General features: G+C 45.7%; 2 protein-coding genes across 2 annotated transcripts in view; both read right to left on the bottom strand.

The window, feature by feature from the left end:
• hal (histidine ammonia-lyase) overlaps positions 1–787 on the bottom strand; it is a 46,138-nt gene extending 45,351 nt beyond the window's left edge. Inside the window, exons 1-2 of the mRNA XM_078235175.1 lie at positions 445–787; positions 313–373 (exon numbers count right to left, since the gene is read on the bottom strand). Of these exons, the coding sequence (XP_078091301.1) occupies positions 313–373; positions 445–688 (305 nt within the window). The 5' untranslated portion in view covers positions 689–787. The remainder of the gene's footprint in view (positions 1–312; positions 374–444) is intronic.
• Positions 788–12,083: 11,296 nt separating this feature from the next.
• Positions 12,084–18,724, bottom strand: part of LOC144507832 (histidine ammonia-lyase-like) — a 46,851-nt gene continuing 40,210 nt past the window's right edge. Inside the window, exons 17-18 of the mRNA XM_078235176.1 lie at positions 13,655–13,724; positions 12,084–12,416 (exon numbers count right to left, since the gene is read on the bottom strand). Of these exons, the coding sequence (XP_078091302.1) occupies positions 12,369–12,416; positions 13,655–13,724 (118 nt within the window). The 3' untranslated portion in view covers positions 12,084–12,368. The remainder of the gene's footprint in view (positions 12,417–13,654; positions 13,725–18,724) is intronic.

Below are 18,724 nucleotides of genomic sequence, written 5' to 3'. Positions count from 1 at the left end.
GGGATCAAGGGATATGGGGGAAGGGGGGGGGGGTCAGGATATTGAATTTGATGATCAACCATGATGAAATGAATGGTGGAGCAGGCTTGAAGGGCCGAATGGCCTACTCCTGCTTCTAATTTCTATGTTTCTATTCAACATCATAAAACAGGTTCTAGGGTCATTATTACATTGCTGCCCTTGGGATCTTGCTGTGTACAAATTGGCTGCTCCATTTTAGAACCTCACGAACACTCCATTAGTATTATGGGGTGCCCTGAGCTGGTGAAAGGCGCTATATAAATGTAACTCTTTCTCTTGGTCAAAGGATACAGGTGAACCCTCTCCGGTTGAGACGGGATGAACTCCGAAGACATCACATCGTCCTTCAGAACTGGGTTAAAGAGAGACAAGCTGAGCTGATTGAATGAGTTGCTTTGAGAGGTTTATTGAAGGATTACTTACCCACTTCAATGAAGTCATTATCCTGCAGCACATCCTCAATGGCATCATCGAGGTCCATCAATCCCAGCCCCTGGCACCTCCGCACCAGCAAGCTGCTGCTTTCCGGACTCTCCGCACCGCTCTCCGGCTTGTTCTTCCGGTATCTCCGCACTGCCTCGGCGGCCAGCCAGCGGACACTGGCCCGGGTGTCCTTACAGGGCACGGTCAGCCACTCCTCCCGGACATGCACCGTGAACCGAGCCATCCCCACACCGCAGTCCGGCTCCCAGCGCCTGCAGCCCGGGGGGCAGAGTGGGAGCAGCCCGGCTCCCAGCGCCTGCAGCCCGGGGGCGGCTCCAGAATCCTACCCCTCCGCCCACTCACCACCACCTCCCTCCCCCTGTCCACGCACTGACCACCCCCTGTCCACACACTGACCACCCCCTGTCCACACACTGACCACCCCCTGTCCACCACCTCCCTCCCCCTGTCCACACACTGACCACCCCCTGTCCACCACCTCCCTCCCTCTGTCCACGCACTGGCCACCCCCTGTCCACACACTGACCACCCCCTGCCTCCCCCTGTCCACGCACTGACCACCCCCTGTCCACCCCCTCCCTCCCCCTGTCCACCCCCTCCCTCCCCCTGTCCACCCCCTCCCTCCCCCTGTCCACACACTGACCACCCCCTGCCTACCCCTCACTTCCCCCCCTCCCACTGACTACCGCCTACCAACCAATGACCATTCCCACCCTCTCCCTAACCGCCCCGTCCGCTCCCTCCCACCCAGTTACCACCTCTCCCTCCTCTTATCACCCACTCACCTCCCCCTGCCTACCCCTACCTTGTCTCCCTCCCCCCACTATCCCCCAATCCCCCTCCCATTGCCCTCCACCCACCTCACTGCCACTTCCTCCCCCTCCATCCCCTTCCCACCCTCTATCCCCCTCACTCCCTCATTATCCCCCTTGCCCTCTCATCCCTCTCCCCATCCTCCCCCCCCTCTCCCCATCCTCCCCCCCATTCCTCCCTCACACAATCTCCCGGTTGGGGTTTTATTTTTGTGCAGGGTTGACCTGGGTGCAGATACTGAGATTCTGATATTTCTCATCACTATTTACTGTTGAGAAAACCATGGATGTTAGGGAACTTGGGGTAATAAATAGTGATGTCTTGAGGAGTGTACATATTACAGAGAAAGAGGTGCTGGAAGTCTTAAAGTGCATCAAGGTAGATAAATCCCCGGGACGTGATGAAGTATATCCCAGGACATTGTGGGAGGCTAGGGAGGAAATTGCAGGTCCCCTATCCGAGATATTTGAATCATCGATAGTCACGGGTGAGGTGCCTGAAGATTGGAGACTGGCAAATGTTGTGCCTTTGTTTAAAAAGGGCTGCAGGGAAAAGCCTGGAAACTACAGGCCAGTGAGCCTCACATCTGTGATGGGTAAATTGTTGGAAGGTATTTTGAGAGACAGGATCTATAGGCATTTAGAGACGCAAGGACTGATTAGGGACAGTCAGCATGGCTTTGTGAGTGGAAAATCATGTCTCACAAATTTGATTGAGTTTTTTGAAGGGGTAACCAAGAAGGTAGATGAGGGCAGTGCAGTTGATGTTGTCTACATGGACTTTAGCAAGGCCTTTGACAAGGTACTGCATGGTAGGTTGTTGCATAAGGTTAAATCTCACGGGGTCCAAGGTGAGGTATCTAAATGGATACAAAATTGGCTTCTTGCCAGAGGGTTGTAGAGGGTTTTTCAAACTGGAGGCCTGTGACCAGGCCTGGAGGTGTGCCTCAGGGATCAGTGCTGGGTCCACTGTTATTTGTCATTTATATTAATGATTTGAATGAGAATATAGGAGGCATGGTTAGTAAGTTTGCAGATGACACCAAGATTGGTGGCATAGTGGACAGTGAAGAAAGTTATCTCCAATTGCAACGGGATCTTGATCAATTGGGCCAGTAGGCTGACGAATGGCAGATGGAGTTTAATTTAGATAAGTGCGAGGTGATGCATTTTGGTACATTGAACCAGGGCAGGACTTACTCTGTTAATGGTAGGGCGTTGGGGAGAGTTACAGAACAAAGAGATCTAGGGGTACATGTTCATAGCTCCTTGAAAGTGAAGTCACAGGTGGACAGAGTGGTTAAGAAGGCATTCAGCATGCTTGGTTTCATCGGTCAGAACATTGAATACAGGAGTTGGGACGTCTTGTTGAAGTTGTACAAGACATCGGTAAGGCCACACTTGGAATACTGTGTACAGTTCTGGTCACCCTATTATAGAAAGGATAATATTAAACTAGAAAGAGTGCAGAAAAGATTTATTAGGATGCTACCCGGATTTGATGGTTTGAGTTATAAGGAGGGGCTGGATAGATTGGAACTTTTTACTCTGGAGCATAGAAGGCTGAGGGGTGATCTTATAGAGGTCTATAAAATAATGATGGGCATAGATCAGCTTGATAGGCAATATCTTTTCCCAAAGGTAGGGGAGTCTAAAACTAGAGGGCATAGGTTTAAGGTGAGAGGGAAGAAATACAAAAGTGTCCAGAGGGGCAATTTGTTCACACAGAGGGTGGTGAGTGTCTGCCAGAGGCAGTCGTAGAGACGGGTACAATTTTGTCTTTTAAAAAGCATTTAGACAGTTACATGGGTACAATGGGTACAGAGGGATATGGGCCAAATGCGGGCAATTGGGATTAGCTTAGGGGTTTAAAAGAAAAGGGCAGCATGGACAAGTTGGGCCAAAGGGCCTATTTCCATGCTGTAAACCTCTATGACTCTACGACTCTATGAGCAGTGTTTCTGTAAAATGTTGCTGTTCAGTTCACCAAGAGGACAGCTTCAGTCATTTTCTTTACAGCTCCTTTTTTGCAGTTTGTTTTCAGTTTAATTTCACACAATTCTCACGATGAACCACTAGAGGTCTGTCCATCTGAAGTTGGTTTGTTTTTTGAGGGCTTGTTTCAGGATTCCCCAACAGACCCAGAGCCTCCGACTAAATCCCAATGTTGTCTCTGAGCCTTTCTCCAGACTCTGAACAAAGACCCTCCAGCCAGATTCTAGTCTCCAGTCCCTCAGAGCCTGCTCCCATATCCTACCCTGGACCCCACTCCAGACACTTGCCCGCAGGATCTGCCTTGGGCCCTGCCCTATGTCTCTGCCAGGGCAGTGCTCCATCAGAACCGTAAAGCTGCTCTGACAGGTCAGGAAGCCTGTGCCTCTGTCCGGATCAAGCTGGTGGGTAAGGGTCTCCTGTGGGTTTTCTCCCCACAGGATACATTCAGTTCCCTCTACAGCAGGGCCGTGTTATGTTGTTGTTAATCAAAATCTGCAGTCCAATTGAGAGCAGCTATGAAGTCTCTCATGGTGATTGTTTAGAGACATAGAAACTAGATGCAGGAGTAGGCCATTTGACTCTTCGAGCCTGCCCCGTCATTCATTTTGATCATGGTTGATCATCAAATTCAATATCCTGATCCCCCTTCCCCCCATATCCCTTGATTCCTTTAGCCCCAAGAACTATAGTTAATTTCTTCTTGAAACCACACAATATTTCGGCCCCAACTACTTTATGTGCTAGTGAATTCCATACATTCACCACTCCTGAAATTTCTCCTCATCTCAGTTGTAAAAGGTTTACCCCTTATCCTCAAATTATGACCTCTAGTTCTGGACTCCCCCGCCATTGGGAACATTCTTTCTGAATCTACCCTGTCTAACCCTGTTAGAATTTTATAAGTTTCTATGAGATCCCCTCTCTCTCTTCTAAATTCCAGTGAATAAAATCCTAAATGACAGTCTCTCCTCATATAACACACCTGCCATCCCAGGAATCAGCCTGGTAAACCTTTGCTGTAGTCCCTCTATAGCGAGGATATCCTTCCTCAGATAAAGACACCAACCACTCCAGGTGTGGCGTCACCAACACCCCATACAATTGCAGTTTTATTTGATCAATACCAAACTCCTTGGGTAAGGCTCTCACACCACATATCCCACCATGGTGGCATAATGGTTAGCATTGCTGCCTCACGGCACCAGGGACACGGGTTCAATTCCGGCCTTGGGTCACTGTCTGTGCAGAGTCTGCGTGGGTTTCCTCCGGGTGCTTCAGTTTCCTCCCACATTTGTCATGCTAAATTCTCCCTCCGTGTACCCGAACAGGTGCCAGAGTGTGGCAACTAGGGGATTTTCACAGTAACTTCATTGCAGTGTTAATGTAAGCCTACTTGTGACACTAATAAACAAACTTTATAAATCAAACCACGTTGAGAGAAAGACTTGCAAACACTGATCCTTTATTAATATCGTGCCTGCTGACCATTAACCAGCCCGAGAGAGTGCCAAGCAATCTCGCCTCCACTTCACTGCTCACCCTCTCAACCTACAAGAGACCCCTGCAGCACAGATTCATTAAGAAGTTTAACAACACCAGGTTAAAGTCCAACAGGTTTATTTGGTAGCAAAAGCCACACAAGCTTTCGAGGCTCTGAGCCCCTTCTTCAGGTGAGTGGGAATTCTGTTCACAAACAGAACTTATAAAGACACAGACTCAATTTACATGAATAATGGTTGGAATGCGAATACTTACAACTAATCCAGTCTTTAAGAAACAAAACAATGGGAGTGGAGAGAGCATCAAGACAGGCTAAAAAGATGTGTATTGTCTCCAGACAAGACAGCCAGTGAAACTCTGCAGGTCCACGCAACTGTGGGAGTTACAAATAGTGTGACATAAACCCAATATCCCGGTTGAGGCCGTCCTTGTGTGTGCGGAACTTGGCTATCAGTTTCTGCTCAGCGACTCTGCGCTGTCGTGTGTCGCGAAGGCCGCCTTGGAGAACGCTTACCCGAATATCAGAGGCCGAATGCCCGTGACCGCTGAAGTGCTCCCCAACAGGAAGAGAACAGTCTTGCCTGGTGATTGTCGAGCGGTGTTCATTCATCCGTTGTCGCAGCGTCTGCATAGTTTCCCCAATGTACCATGCCTCGGGACATCCTTTCTTGCAGCGTATCAGGTAGACAACGTTGGCCGAGTTGCAAGAGTATGTACCGTGTACCTCGAAAGCTTTGCAGAGCCTCGAAAGCTTGTGTGGCTTTTGCTACCAAATAAACCTGTTGGACTTTAACCTGGTGTTGTTAAACTTCTTACTGTGTTTACCCCAGTCCAACGCCGGCATCTCCACATCATGAGCACAGATTCATTCCAGCTTCATTGTATGATAGGGACCTAATGTTAATCAGCTTGTTGTCTCTCCACAGTGGAACATTCGGCATTCCCAATAATAACACAAACGTGACCCGGGTCTGGAAGAGGTCATTCTCTGTCCCTCTTTGCAAAGCTGCAGGTTTTGGTTTGCCTTTGGACATGTACACAGAGGTTGGTTCTGGGTGACATGATCTGCCCCCTCCTCAACCCCCCTCTCCCACCCACCCTGGAGTCTTGAGGCCCAAGTCTTAAAGAAGCATCTTAGAGCGCTTCATGCAGATTGTTTTCCAAGAGGCTCCCTGTTGGAATGTGGCACTGATTTTTGCAGAGCAAGCTCTCACTAACAGCAGTGAGGCAAATGACCAGGCGTCAGGCCTTTGATGGTGATTTGGAGCTTCAACCTTGGTCAGGACGTCAGGAGAGTTCTCTTGCTCATCCTGCAATGGTGATATTGGATCTTTCACACCAAGAAGCCATTAGTTTAGTGCCTCAATGAAATACAACACTGACAGTGCAGCACTCTCAGGCTGGCTTACAGGCTCAAAGGTGCAAATTCCAAGGTCGTTAACTGAGAATTCCACAATTAATATATTAAAACAATCCTGCATCTGGACAAGCTCACACTGCTTTCCTATAAAGTAGTGAGACCTCTGGGGCAGGAGCTGTGGAAAGTCCAGGCAGATTCTGTTCAGACCAAACAAATGACCCTGGATGAGAAAGAGATCTTTATTACAGAGACTGGGCAATGGACATTCCATCTTCCACACACAACGGAGTGTGAACCCATGACAACATTCAGATCATCAACAGCCATTAACATAAGAACATAAGAAATAGGAGCAGGAGTAGGCCATCTAGCCCCTCGAGCCTGCCCCGCCATTCAATAAGATCATGGCTGATCTGACGTGGATCAGTACCACTTACCCGCCTGATCCCCATAACCCTTAATTCCCTTACCGCTCAGGAATCCATCCATCCGCGCTTTAAACATATTCAGCGAGGTAGCCTCCACCACCTCAGTGGGCAGAGAATTCCAGAGATTCACCACCCTCTGGGAGAAGAAGTTCCTCCTCAACTCTGTCTTAAACCGACCCCCCTTTATTTTGAGGCTGTGTCCTCTAGTTTTAACTTCCTTACTAAGTGGAAAGAATCTCTCTGCCTCCACCCTATCCAGCCCCCGCATTATCTTACAAGTCTCCATAAGATCCCCCCTCATCCTTCTAAACTCCGAGTACAAACCCAATCTCCTCAGCCTCTCCTCATAATCCAAACCCCTCATCTCCGGTATCAACCTGGTGAACCTTCTCTGCACTCCCTCCAATGCCAATATATCCTTCCTCATATAAGGGGACAAATACTGCACACAGTATTCCAGCTGCGGCCTCACCAATGCCCTGTACAGGCGCATCAAGACATCCCTGCTTTTATATTCTATCCCCCTCGCAATATAGGCCAACATCCCATTTGCCTTCTTGATCACCTGTTGTACCTGCAGACTGGGCTTTTGCGTCTCATGCACAAGGACCCCCAGGTCCCTTTGCACGGTAGCATGTTTTAATTTGTTTCCATTGAGATAGTAATCCCATTTGTTATTATTTCCTCCAAAGTGTATAACCTCGCATTTCTCAACGTTATACTCCATTTGCCATATCCTCGCCCACTCACTCAGCCTGTCCAAATCTCTCTGCAGATCTTCTCCGTCCTCCACACGATTCACTTTTCCACTTATCTTTGTGTCGTCTGCAAACTTCGTTACCCTACACTCCGTCCCCTCCTCCAGATCATCTATATAAATGGTAAACAGTTGCGGCCCGAGTACCGATCCCTGCGGCACGCCACTAGTTACCTTCCTCCAACCGGAAAAACACCCATTTATTCCGACTCTTTGCTTCCTGTCGGATAGCCAGTCCCCAATCCACTTTAACACACTACCCCCAACTCCGTGTGCCCTAATCTTCTTCAGCAGCCTTTTATGGGGCACCTTATCAAACACCTTTTGGAAATCCAAAAACACCGCATCCACCGGTTCTCCTCCATCAACCGCCCTCGTCACATCTTCATAAAAATCCAACATGTTCGTCAAGCACGACTTTCCCCTCATGAATCCATGCTGCGTCTGATTGATCGAACCATTTCTATCCAGATGCCCTGCTATCTCCTCTTTAATAATGGATTCCAGCATTTTCCCTACTACAGACGTTAAGCTGACCGGCCTATAGTTACCCGCCTTTTGTCTCCTTCCTTTTTTAAACAGCGGCGTAACATTAGCCGTTTTCCAATCAACCGGCACTACCCCAGAATGCAACGAGTTTTGATAAATAATCACTAACGCATCCACTATTACCTCTGACATTTCTTTCAATACCCTGGGATGCATTAGATGGTGCTTTTGGTAACAATCACACACAATGTGTATCGTCAGCTTCCAAACATCCATTGGAGAGTTCTTTCCTTTCCTGATCACCTGCTGCAGACAGTGAACTGAGGAAAATAGCAGTGAATGTGTGTCCTCCTGTCTCCTGTACACAGGGATTCCTGATACATCCCACCGCCAACCCCATCTCCCATTGCACCCTAGAAAACCTGGCACCAGAAGACACTGGAACTAGTCTGATTTAACCTCATCTCAAATGTATAACGCAGGAGAGGTTTCAGCGTTCATTCATTAATTGGTACACTCAATCTGTGTCAAACTGATTCAACGAGGAGCAGGAATGAAGATTAAACTGCCAAACAGAACAGGAGAAATCACACCAGCTAATTGCTTACCCAAATAATAGAGTCAACAGTAGTTTCTCTCTGCTGCTTGAATAAAGTTAGTACATTGGACTTGAAAGCACTCACTCCTGAAGTTCCCCGAAAGCTCTCTCCCCACCGGTCTGGATCGATGGGGGTGCAAATCTGCTCATTAAAAGCTGAATAACTGAAAATACAATTCCCCAGGTCTTCCCAATCCCACTCCATTTTTGTGTCACAGGTCTGGAAGGACATGCATGTAAAAACACAGCTACGTCTTCCAGGATTGGGTTCCCCATTGTAAGGACCACAGGAAAATTGTCTTTTCGCCCGCACATTGGTGTGGGTTTTAGAAACCTTAAAAGAGTACCTCCTTCGAGAGTTTGTGATCACTGGGGAAAGCCAGCTGAGAAGTTGGGAACCTTCTGTAATGTTTTAACACCTTCAAACATCACAATTAGATGCAGCATGTAATGTAGGTGTGTTTTTAATGTAATGTTCGATCACAGGACTCTGTCCTGCCAATATATGTTGACCATTACATTGACCAGCACTATGTACGTGTTGTCAAGCATTAGAGTACTTTTCTCACTGGAGAAAGTACCATAATGTATGAAGAATGTAGAAAGACGTTGATAAACCCTCCTCGTCATGTTTAGTACTGGGTTTTAAATGTACAGACAGCTCTGACTGCTTTTGAAAGGTAAAAAAATGAGGCCCTGCTTTCTACACCGACCGTCCCCCGCACTGACCAGCTCTGCACCGATAGGGTGGATATCCTTTCTACTGATGTGAGCTCAGGGTTTGGATGGACAACTATTCTCAATGTCACCCTCCCTACACTCTCCCCGGATGGTGGAACTGACCATCCCATTGTGCTGCTGTATCAACCCCTGTCTGGTATTTCTGCGCACTGTAAGTTGGCTGACACTGTCGGTGTTCCTCCAACATCTGGCTGGTTGGAGCGGTTAGTGTGAAGATTCAGGATGATCAACTCTTCACCATCATCCTTTTGAAGTGACTGAGAAGCCTGTGATTGGCCCAGCACCATCCTTGCAGTGCAAGGATTGGGCAATAGCATGAATCAAACATGGACAGCCATCATACAATTTAGCCCCGAATGTTACTGAAAGGGGGCATGACTGCAGTGAAATCACTGGGAAGTTATCAAGATGGACTGTGATGTGGAAGGCTCAATGTGACACTGCAGTTAGCACACGGTCACATTTCCACTGCACTGCACACTCAATGACAAACTAACACTTGACTTTTTCAGACTGAGAGATTCCTGCCTTTAAACGAGACTAATACTCTTCAAATGGATTCACAGAGAATGAAATCCAAGAGAATATAGAGAATAAAGGAATTTTAACTCACTGTCTATATACTTACAATAAAAGTGATGTATAAACATTGACATGACAATTAAATAATACATATCCATTGAGACGTAGGCTCAAATAGACTCTTGTATTTTTATTTATAACCCAGTTACTTCAATGTCAGCACACAAATAAACAGAACAAATTTTCTAGTCAAGTTGTACGAAAAAAATAGCAAGTGCTGAGAATTTGAAATCAAACAGAAAAGCGGAGAATCTGATATCCAGAGAGCTTCCTCGATTCGGAGCAAACCTGTCATCATTGGATCAAAACTTCAAAGCAACATCTCCAATTATCTTTTTGAGGTGGGAAGAGGAAGGTGAGAACATTGGGAATGTCATGTTGTAGCGTTTCTAAACTTACAGACAGCTTCTCAGAGTTCCACATGAAAGACTGCTGGTCAAGCGGAACGTTGGAAGCAAACCAATTGAGTTGGAGTTGTGGAAGGAATTGGCTTGGGGGGGGGGGGGGGGCAGGGGGAGGGGTGCACGGGTTCTAATGTTGGACTGGGATCAGATACTGAGTTTAAAGTTTAGTTTATTTATTAGTGTCACAAGTAGGCTTACGTTAACACTGCAATGAAGTTACTGTGAAAATCCCCTAGTCGCCACACTCTGGTGCCTGTTCGGGTACACTGAGGGAGGATTTGGCATGGCCAATGCACCTAATCAGCACATCTTTCAGATTGTGGGAGGAAACCGGAGCATCCAGAGGAAACCCACGCAGACATGGGGAGAATGTGCAGACTCTGCACAGACAGTGACCAGAGGCCGGAATTGAACTCAGGTCCCTGGTGCTGTAAGGCAGCAGTGCTAACCTCAGTGCCGCCCCCAAGTAAGAGTCAAGTGTGTGGAGATTTGCGTCAGGACCATACTGGTTTATCTACATAAATGGTCTGAATTGAGAAATGCCATTTGCTTTGGCTAAAATTGAAAATTAAAGCAGGCGAGGAGATGAATAGTCACTAAGTCAAATGAGGTCCGAAAGAAGGGATTATGCAAATTTTGCACTTGTGTGGAATGTGGGAGATGAAATTTAATCCATTAAATGGACCAACCGACTCAAGAACAGCTTCTTCCCTGCTGCCATCAGACTTTTGAATGAACCTACCTTGCATTAAGTTGATCTTTCTTAGCTATGACTGTAACACTACATTCTGCACTCTCTCCTTGCCTTCTCTACGAACGGTATGCTTTGTCTGTATAGTGCACAAGAAACAATACTTTTCACTGTATGTTAATACATGTGACAATAAATCAAATCAAGGAGGGTGAAATGTTGAAGGGCGGTGGGGGGGTGGGGCGGGGGGAGAACATGTTCACACAATAAAGGTGCTTCTCCTGTAGGAAGTTATCACAGATTCAACTGTTACTGCATCAAATCACACAAACATGCTGGGAAACCAAACTGGCAAAAACTACCTGCATTTATATAGTGCCTTTAACATAGTACGCAAGGTGTTTAACAGGTGAGCTATCAAATAACATTTTCCACCGAGCCACATAAGGAGATATTAGGGCAAGTAATCTAAAACTTGGTCAAGGACATAAGAGGCATTTAAGAGGGAGAGGGGCAGAGAGATGGAGAGATTCCAGAATGGAATCCAGAGCTTATGGCCTGGGCAGCTGAAGGCAGGACAACTAACAGTGGACTGATTACAATCGGGGATGCTGGAGAGGCCGGAATTGGAGCAGATATCTTGGAGGTTTATAGGGCTGCAGGAGATTAGTGAGGAAAGGTCTGTAGAAATTTCAAATGAGGATGAGACTCTTTAAATCGAGTTGTTTTCTTTAGCAGGAGCCAGTGTAGGTTGACAAACACAGGGATGATAGGTGAGTGGCTTAGGATAAGGGCAGCAGAGTTTTGGATTTTTACAGAGGTGAAAGATGGGAGAGTAATCGGGAGTGTGTAAGGATAGACAAGTCTCAAGGTCAGAAAGACATGGACAGATTTCAGCAGCAGAGGTAGGGACTGGATCAGGAGGTGGAAATAGATGGTCTTAATGATAGTGTGCAAGTGTGAGGCTGTACGGTGCCCTGGCCAGGTAACAACTTCAATATAAAGAGAGAGAAAGGAGCACAAAAGGAAACACTGATGCAGAAATAGTGTCAGAAGTCAAAGTGAAAAATCAGAAAAACTTCCGTGTCTTCAGCCTTCAAGGTTTAGTGATAGAGAGAAGCTTTCTTATAATGCGAGATATTCAAGTGGATGGGGACAAGGTGAAGTGGATTCAATTTAAAATGTAATCATAGGAGAGGGAATATTGGTACTAATGGGGAAACAGAAAGATCAGGAATGATACCAAATAGAAGTAGCAAAAGGCCCAGCGCCATCTCCAAGGACGTCTGGTGCTGGGTAATTAATGTCAGCAAGACCAGCCAATCCCCACACCCTGAAAGTGAATATTTAAGAACAGTTCCAGAGGTTGTTGCTAGGATGCAGAATTGATGGTTTCTATGGTAATTGCAGCTAAATTAGGCGAATAGCTTCAGTTCCCTTGTCTACTTCAGAGATTAACATTTCACTGAGATTTCTAATCACATTGTGGTTCATTGTTCAAGCTCCCAATTTCTTGTTGAAATTGATGTGTTCACTGTTCTGGTGTTTAAGGTGATCTCGAAAGTTCCATGTAGGGTTGTACTTCCTGCCAAACCTGTGAATAAAAATCATCACACAGACACTTAGAACAACATTGACAAATCCGTTCACAATTACTTGGCACTGCCTGTCTCTGGGATAAACTCAAATCTCTCAGCACTGTGTTGGCACATTGTTCAAACACTGCCATATATCGAGGAGATAATGTGTTGTCAGACTGCCTGGATGAAGGTTACTCAATGTGGAGCTATTATGATCAGTTATAGCAATTTCTTGTATGACTCATGGACCCACCAATTCTCAGTGTAAATTATAATCTCCCTGCTACAATGAATCCAGTCAATCCCATTTCCAGAATCCACCTAGTTAAAGTGGGAGGCAGATGTATTGAAGGATTTTAACCCCTGCTATCAATTCTAGGTAAACCTTGCTTTCAAATTAAAAGAAAGTTTATTTATTAGTGTCACAAGTAGGCTTACATTTCACAGTAACTTCATTGCAGTGTTAAATCCCCTAGTTGCCACACTCCAGCGCCTGTTTTGGTACACAGAGAATTTTAGCATGGCCAATGCACCTAACCAGCATGTTTTTCAGACTGTAGGTGGAAACTGGAGCACCCGGAGGAAACCCACGCAGACACGGGGAGAAGGTGCAGACTCTGCACAGACAGTGACCCAAGCCGGGAATTGAACTCAGGTCTCTGGCGCTGCGAAACAGCAGTGCTAACCACTGTGCTACCCATAATTAATTCTCAGTCATGGTGTTAACTGCAGACTGATGGGCTGTGAAAGCAGAAAATTAAAACATGCACACAGAAACACGCACAGAATCGCACACGCACGCACAGAATCGCACACACAGAATCGCACATGCACGCACAGAATCGCACACGCACACACAGAATCGCACACGCACACACAGAATCGCACACGCACACACAGAATCGCACACACAGAATCGCACACGCATCCAGAAAAACCATGTGCACAGAAGCACACGCCCACACAGAAACACACACAAAAGGTGGGCTAGGAATTCAGGTCTAATGTATGAAGTGAGTCACTGATGGAATGAACCAGCAAGGAGTTTGCTGCCAGCTTAAGACACAAGATGCGCTGTGACAATCAGTTATACATTTCCAACTCACTGTTCAGGCATATAAATATGGATCACACATATCTGGAGATGAAGTTCAATTCACTCAGTCAGTACGAGGCTATGGTAGAAATCCTCCCCATTGGATTTAACCTGAATGTTTAAAGCTTCCCAGTGTTTACAGTGGTGATAACTTGCCTTTTCTTCAGTTAGCAGCTTGTGAACAATTGCAAAATCGCCGGCCATAAATCGATCTCTAACTAAGGGCCTGTAAAGCAGAAACAGTATAAATCAGGAAGCTGCACACTGGTGAAAACACAGACATCTCTTGCTACTGACTTACATTTTTTATATTGGATTTATTGCTGGAGCTCAGTATCACAGAATGTTTCTTAAACCCTTTTATCACCCCATCATTGCTGCAGATAGGCTGGTTGAATCTTTTAGATAACTTCCTTAACTGTCGAAAGGCTGAAGAATAAACACTCCATCAGCGAGGGGCAAAGATAATGAAAGGGATTGCTGGGGTGCACCGAATAGGATGGTAGCGTCTGGCAATGTGTGGGTCCAGACTAACAGTGGAAGAACCTGCTATTGATCACTGATAGCTGAAGGTTCAAATCCAGTGTCGGGAATTGGCAACATGAACAGGGCCCAGGATGTTCAGTACAAAACTAGGGGCCACAATGAGGCTGTTAGTCACCTACTCACGTCCTTAGCTCAGTGTATGAGCGCGAGCCATGTTCTTGGCAGTTTTCTGTCACTTTGCCATTGCTGCCCACTCTCAGACAGGGCAAGGAGGCAGGTTCCAAATCTACCTCAGGTGGAAGGGACATTGAACCCACAATCCTGATGCTATTGCAAATCAGCTAAGCCCCAAATATGGTTACTAGGAGGTTTCATTTGGAGCACTGTTTAAAATGTCAGTATCCCCATCATGAGAAGGAAATCATACATCAGAGAATGACAACAAAGATCAAAGGTCACTCAGCTAAAGAGATGGACTTTATGCCTTCAGCTTGTGTTCACTGTGGAATCAGAGGCTTAAAGGAAATCTGATTCAGGTAAGTGGAACTATTAATGACATCAAGAGGTTAGCAGTCGGATAGTTTGAGCTAATGGGTCAGATTGAAAACAGGAAGCCAGGAGTGTACTTTTCTTGGAGGGAGAAGATTTTGAGTAAAAGCAAATTACTGCGGATGCTGGAATCTGAAACCAAAAGAGAACCAAAAGCCTTTTAGCTTTGACAAAGGGTCATCTGGACTCATAACATCAGCACCTTTCTCTCCTTACAGGTGCTGCCAGACCTGCTGAGATTTTCCAGCATTTTCTCTTTTGGAGAAGACTTTGGGAGTGTGAATCAAGACTGAAGTTGTGCTCCTACAAGAACAAGGCAAATGGGGTGCATGAGAGGGAGGACTCAATGTTTCAGAACATAATTGAAGGATTTGGGTTGTGTTTGATTTCTTGCGAGGGGCTGAAGAGGAAATGTTGATGGAAGATTGCAGCATTGGTTAGTGATGTTGATCTTTGTCTCTGGCCTTTGCTGGGGGCAAAGGGCCAAGAAAGAATTGGGTGAAAATGATGGCCATTTCTTGCCCCCTGTTGAAAACCTAAAACTGTGCCTTGCCGATTGTTACAATCGCAATAGAGACCAATAGCTTTTAAAAAGAGATTTCTACTTCCAGTTACTAGCTGAAAGAATGGCACAACAAAGTTTCATGTTCCAGAACGTTTACTGTAACAGATGACTGAAAGAAACATTCTCTAAACACAATTTTTTTTATCTTGGAGATATTTCATACTTTAAACTACAGAGAATGATTTTTCCTTTTCTTCTGTTCTGATGATTAATTTTTCCCTGGCCAAGCCAGGACAGATCTCTGGAATCTTTAGATGGTTTGTAGGATATATCTCATTAACTAGAGACCAGCTCCCTCCCACATTTGACTGTGGCAGCTCACTAAAGCCAAGCAGCCTTTTCTCTCTGCTGACCACAGAAAACTGTCTGATATTCATGGATGCATAGGAAAGCCTGTAACCTGATCTCAAAAATGGCTTCCTCTGTCCTCTTCCTCGTGGCAATGTGGAATACCTTGACCTTGTATCTATGTAGAAATGCTAATGAGCTATTCTTGATCTGAACTCCCTTCCATCTTAGAAGTAAATGGATGGTTTAAAGCACAACTATATACAACCTGATACCTACAACACTTTTCTGGGATTTTGGGAGACACAAGGTCTACACACGGTGAACTCAGAGACTGCTGCCACTATCTCCAAACATAAATATCTTGCACCTTCCCTTCAGTAAAACAATCTAAACCTTCCGTCGATCTCTAACAATCACACCACCCAGGCTTCCTGTAAGGTAGACTATAGAGCAAGTCACATGGCCCCCTTAATTTAACCTAATTTAGAAGCTGAAGCTGCAAAATGTGATAATCTTACTATAACACTAGAAACTAATGGACTGAGTTAACCACTGGCCAAACAAATGACCAGCATTCAATATAAGAATCATAGACTCCCTGCAGTGCAGAAGGAGGCCATTCGGCCCATCGAGTTTGCACCGACACCAATCCCACCCAGGTCCTATCCCCCCCTTAGCTACCCTGCTAATCCCTCCAACCTATTACAATTCGGGACACTAAGGGTTAATTTAGCAATCAACCTAACCCACATATCTTTGGACTGTGGGAGGAAACCGACGCAGACACATGCAAACTCCACACAGACAGTGACCCAAGCCTGGAATTGAACCTCGGTCCCTGGAGCTGTGAGGCAGCAGTGCTAACCACTGTGCTACCCCATAAATCAAACATTTACGACAGTTATTGACTTGGCATATTGAAACCAGCAATGGAGCTTCTCCTAATGTAAAAATAAATATCAATTCACATTTGTGGTCATTCTTACAGAATTTATTCTCAGAGTTTAACATCAGTGGTGGGCAAGCTTCTAGAAACAATTATTTGGGATAGAATTAGTGGAAAAACATGGGTTGATTGGGAAGAGACAGCATGGATTTCTAAAGGAGATCATGTTTAACTAACTTACTGAAGGGAAGGTAACAGAGGGTTGATGAGGGTAATGCTGTTGATGTGGTGTACATGGACTTTCAGAAGGCATTCGATACAGTGCCACACAACAGACTTGAGAAAGGCTATAGTTCATGGAGTAAAAGGGACAGTAGTAATGTGGATACAAAATTGGCTGAATAATAGTAAACAGAGAGTAACAGTCAATGGATAGTTTTGGGAGCTGGGGGAAGAATTTTATCCAGGGGACTGTATTCGGCCTCTTTCCTGATATAGATTAATGATCTAGATCTTGGTGTATAGGGGATAATTTCAAAGTTTGTGGATGACACTAAACTTGGAAGTATTGTAAACTGTGAGGAGGATAGGGTAAAACTTCAAAAGAACATCAATAGGTTGGTGGAGTGGGCAGATAGGTGGCTGATGAAGTTTAATGCAGAGAAGTCTGAAGTGATGCATTTTGTTAGGAAGAACATGGAGACACAATATAAAATAAGGGGTAAAATTCTTTAGGGGGTGCAGGAGCAGAGGGATCTGGGTGTATCTGTGCATAGATCATTGAAGGTGGCAGGACAGGTGGAGAGAACAGTTAATCAAGCATATAGTGTTCTGGGCTTTATTAATAAGGACCGAGTACAAGAGCAAGGAGATTATGCTGAAACTTATACAGACCCTAGTTAAACCTCAGCTCGAATATTGTGCACAGTTCTAGGCGCCGCACTATCAGAAAGATGTGAACACATTGGAGAGAATGTAGAAGAGGTTTACAAGAATGGTTCCAGGGATGAGAAACTTCAGTTGTGAGGATAGATTGGAGAGGTTGGGACTATTCTCCTTGGAGAGAGGAAAGCTAAGAGGGGATTTGATAGAGATGTTCAAAATCATGAGGGGGCTTAGACAGAGCAGATAGGGAGAAACTGTTCTTGCTAATAAAAGGATCGAGAACGAGAGGGCACAGATTTAAAGTGATTTGCAAAATAAGCAAATGTGATGAGAGAAAATCTTTTTTGCACAATGAATGGTTCAGGTCTGGAATGCTCTGCCCAGGACTGTGGTGAAGGCAGGTTTAATCCCAGGCATTCCTGGGCGGCACGGTAGCACAGTGGTTAGCACTGCTGCTTCACAGCTCCAGGGTCCCGGGTTCGATTCCCGGCTCGGGTCACTGTCTGTGTGGAGTTTGCACATTCTCCTCATGTCTGCGTGGGTTTCCTCCGGGTGCTCCGGTTTCCTCCCACAGTCCAAAGATGTGCGGGTTAGGTTGATTGGCCAGGTTAAAAAAATTGCCCCATAGAGTCCTGGGATGCGTAGGTTAGAGGGATTAGCGGGGAAAATGTGTGGCGGTAGGGCCTGGGTGGGATTGTGGTCGGTGCAGACTCGATGGGCCGAATGGCCTCCTTCTGCACTGTAGGGTTTCTATGATTTCATTCGGAGGGCATTCGATGATTATTTGAATAGAAACAATGTGCAGGGGTACAGGGAAAAGGCAGGGGAATGACACAACGTCATGATGCTCGTTTGGAGAGCCAGTGCAGACACGATGAGTTGAATGACCTCCTTCTGCACCGTGACAATTCTGTCATCCTGTGATTCTGAGTGCAGATATCTTGGAGGGTTGTGGGCCTGGAGGAAATGACAGAGATAGGGAGCAGTGAGAGATTTGAAAGCAAGGATGAGAATTTCAACATCAAGATCTGACTGGGAGCCATTGTAGGTCAACAAGCATTGGGATGATGGGGAAAAGGGAGTTTCTGCGAGTTGAGACAAGGACAGCAGAGTTTTAGATTATCTCAAGTTTATAGAGAGTAGAACCTGGGACAGCGGCCAGGAACGTGTTGGAATAGTCACATTCAGAAGTAACAAAGGAATGGATGAGGGTTCCAGCAGTAGATTAGATAAGATGGGGTAAAGTTGAGCGATGTTAAAGAGGCAATATCTTAGTGATGGCACCAGTGAGGTCGGAAGTTCATCCCAGGTTCTGACGCTCCAACCAAGGTTGCAAACAGATTGGCTTATTCTCAACTGTTGCCATGGAGAAGGAAGGTGTCTGGAATGGAGTTTGGAGTGAGGACTGAAAACAATGGCTTCAATCTTCCCAATATTTAATTGAAGGGAATTTGAGCACAGATCCTATTAAACATATCCTTCTCACACCATGTACTAGACTGGGAACTGGAGTATATTCAATGATGTTCGAAAACATGTTCTTATCAAAACTGACTTTATTTAT

This window comes from Mustelus asterias, chromosome 19 (genome assembly GCF_964213995.1).
Source record: "Mustelus asterias chromosome 19, sMusAst1.hap1.1, whole genome shotgun sequence".
NCBI lineage: Eukaryota > Metazoa > Chordata > Chondrichthyes > Carcharhiniformes > Triakidae > Mustelus > Mustelus asterias.
Note: the sequence above shows the minus strand (reverse complement) of the source record. Positions and strands in the feature narration are given on the sequence as shown.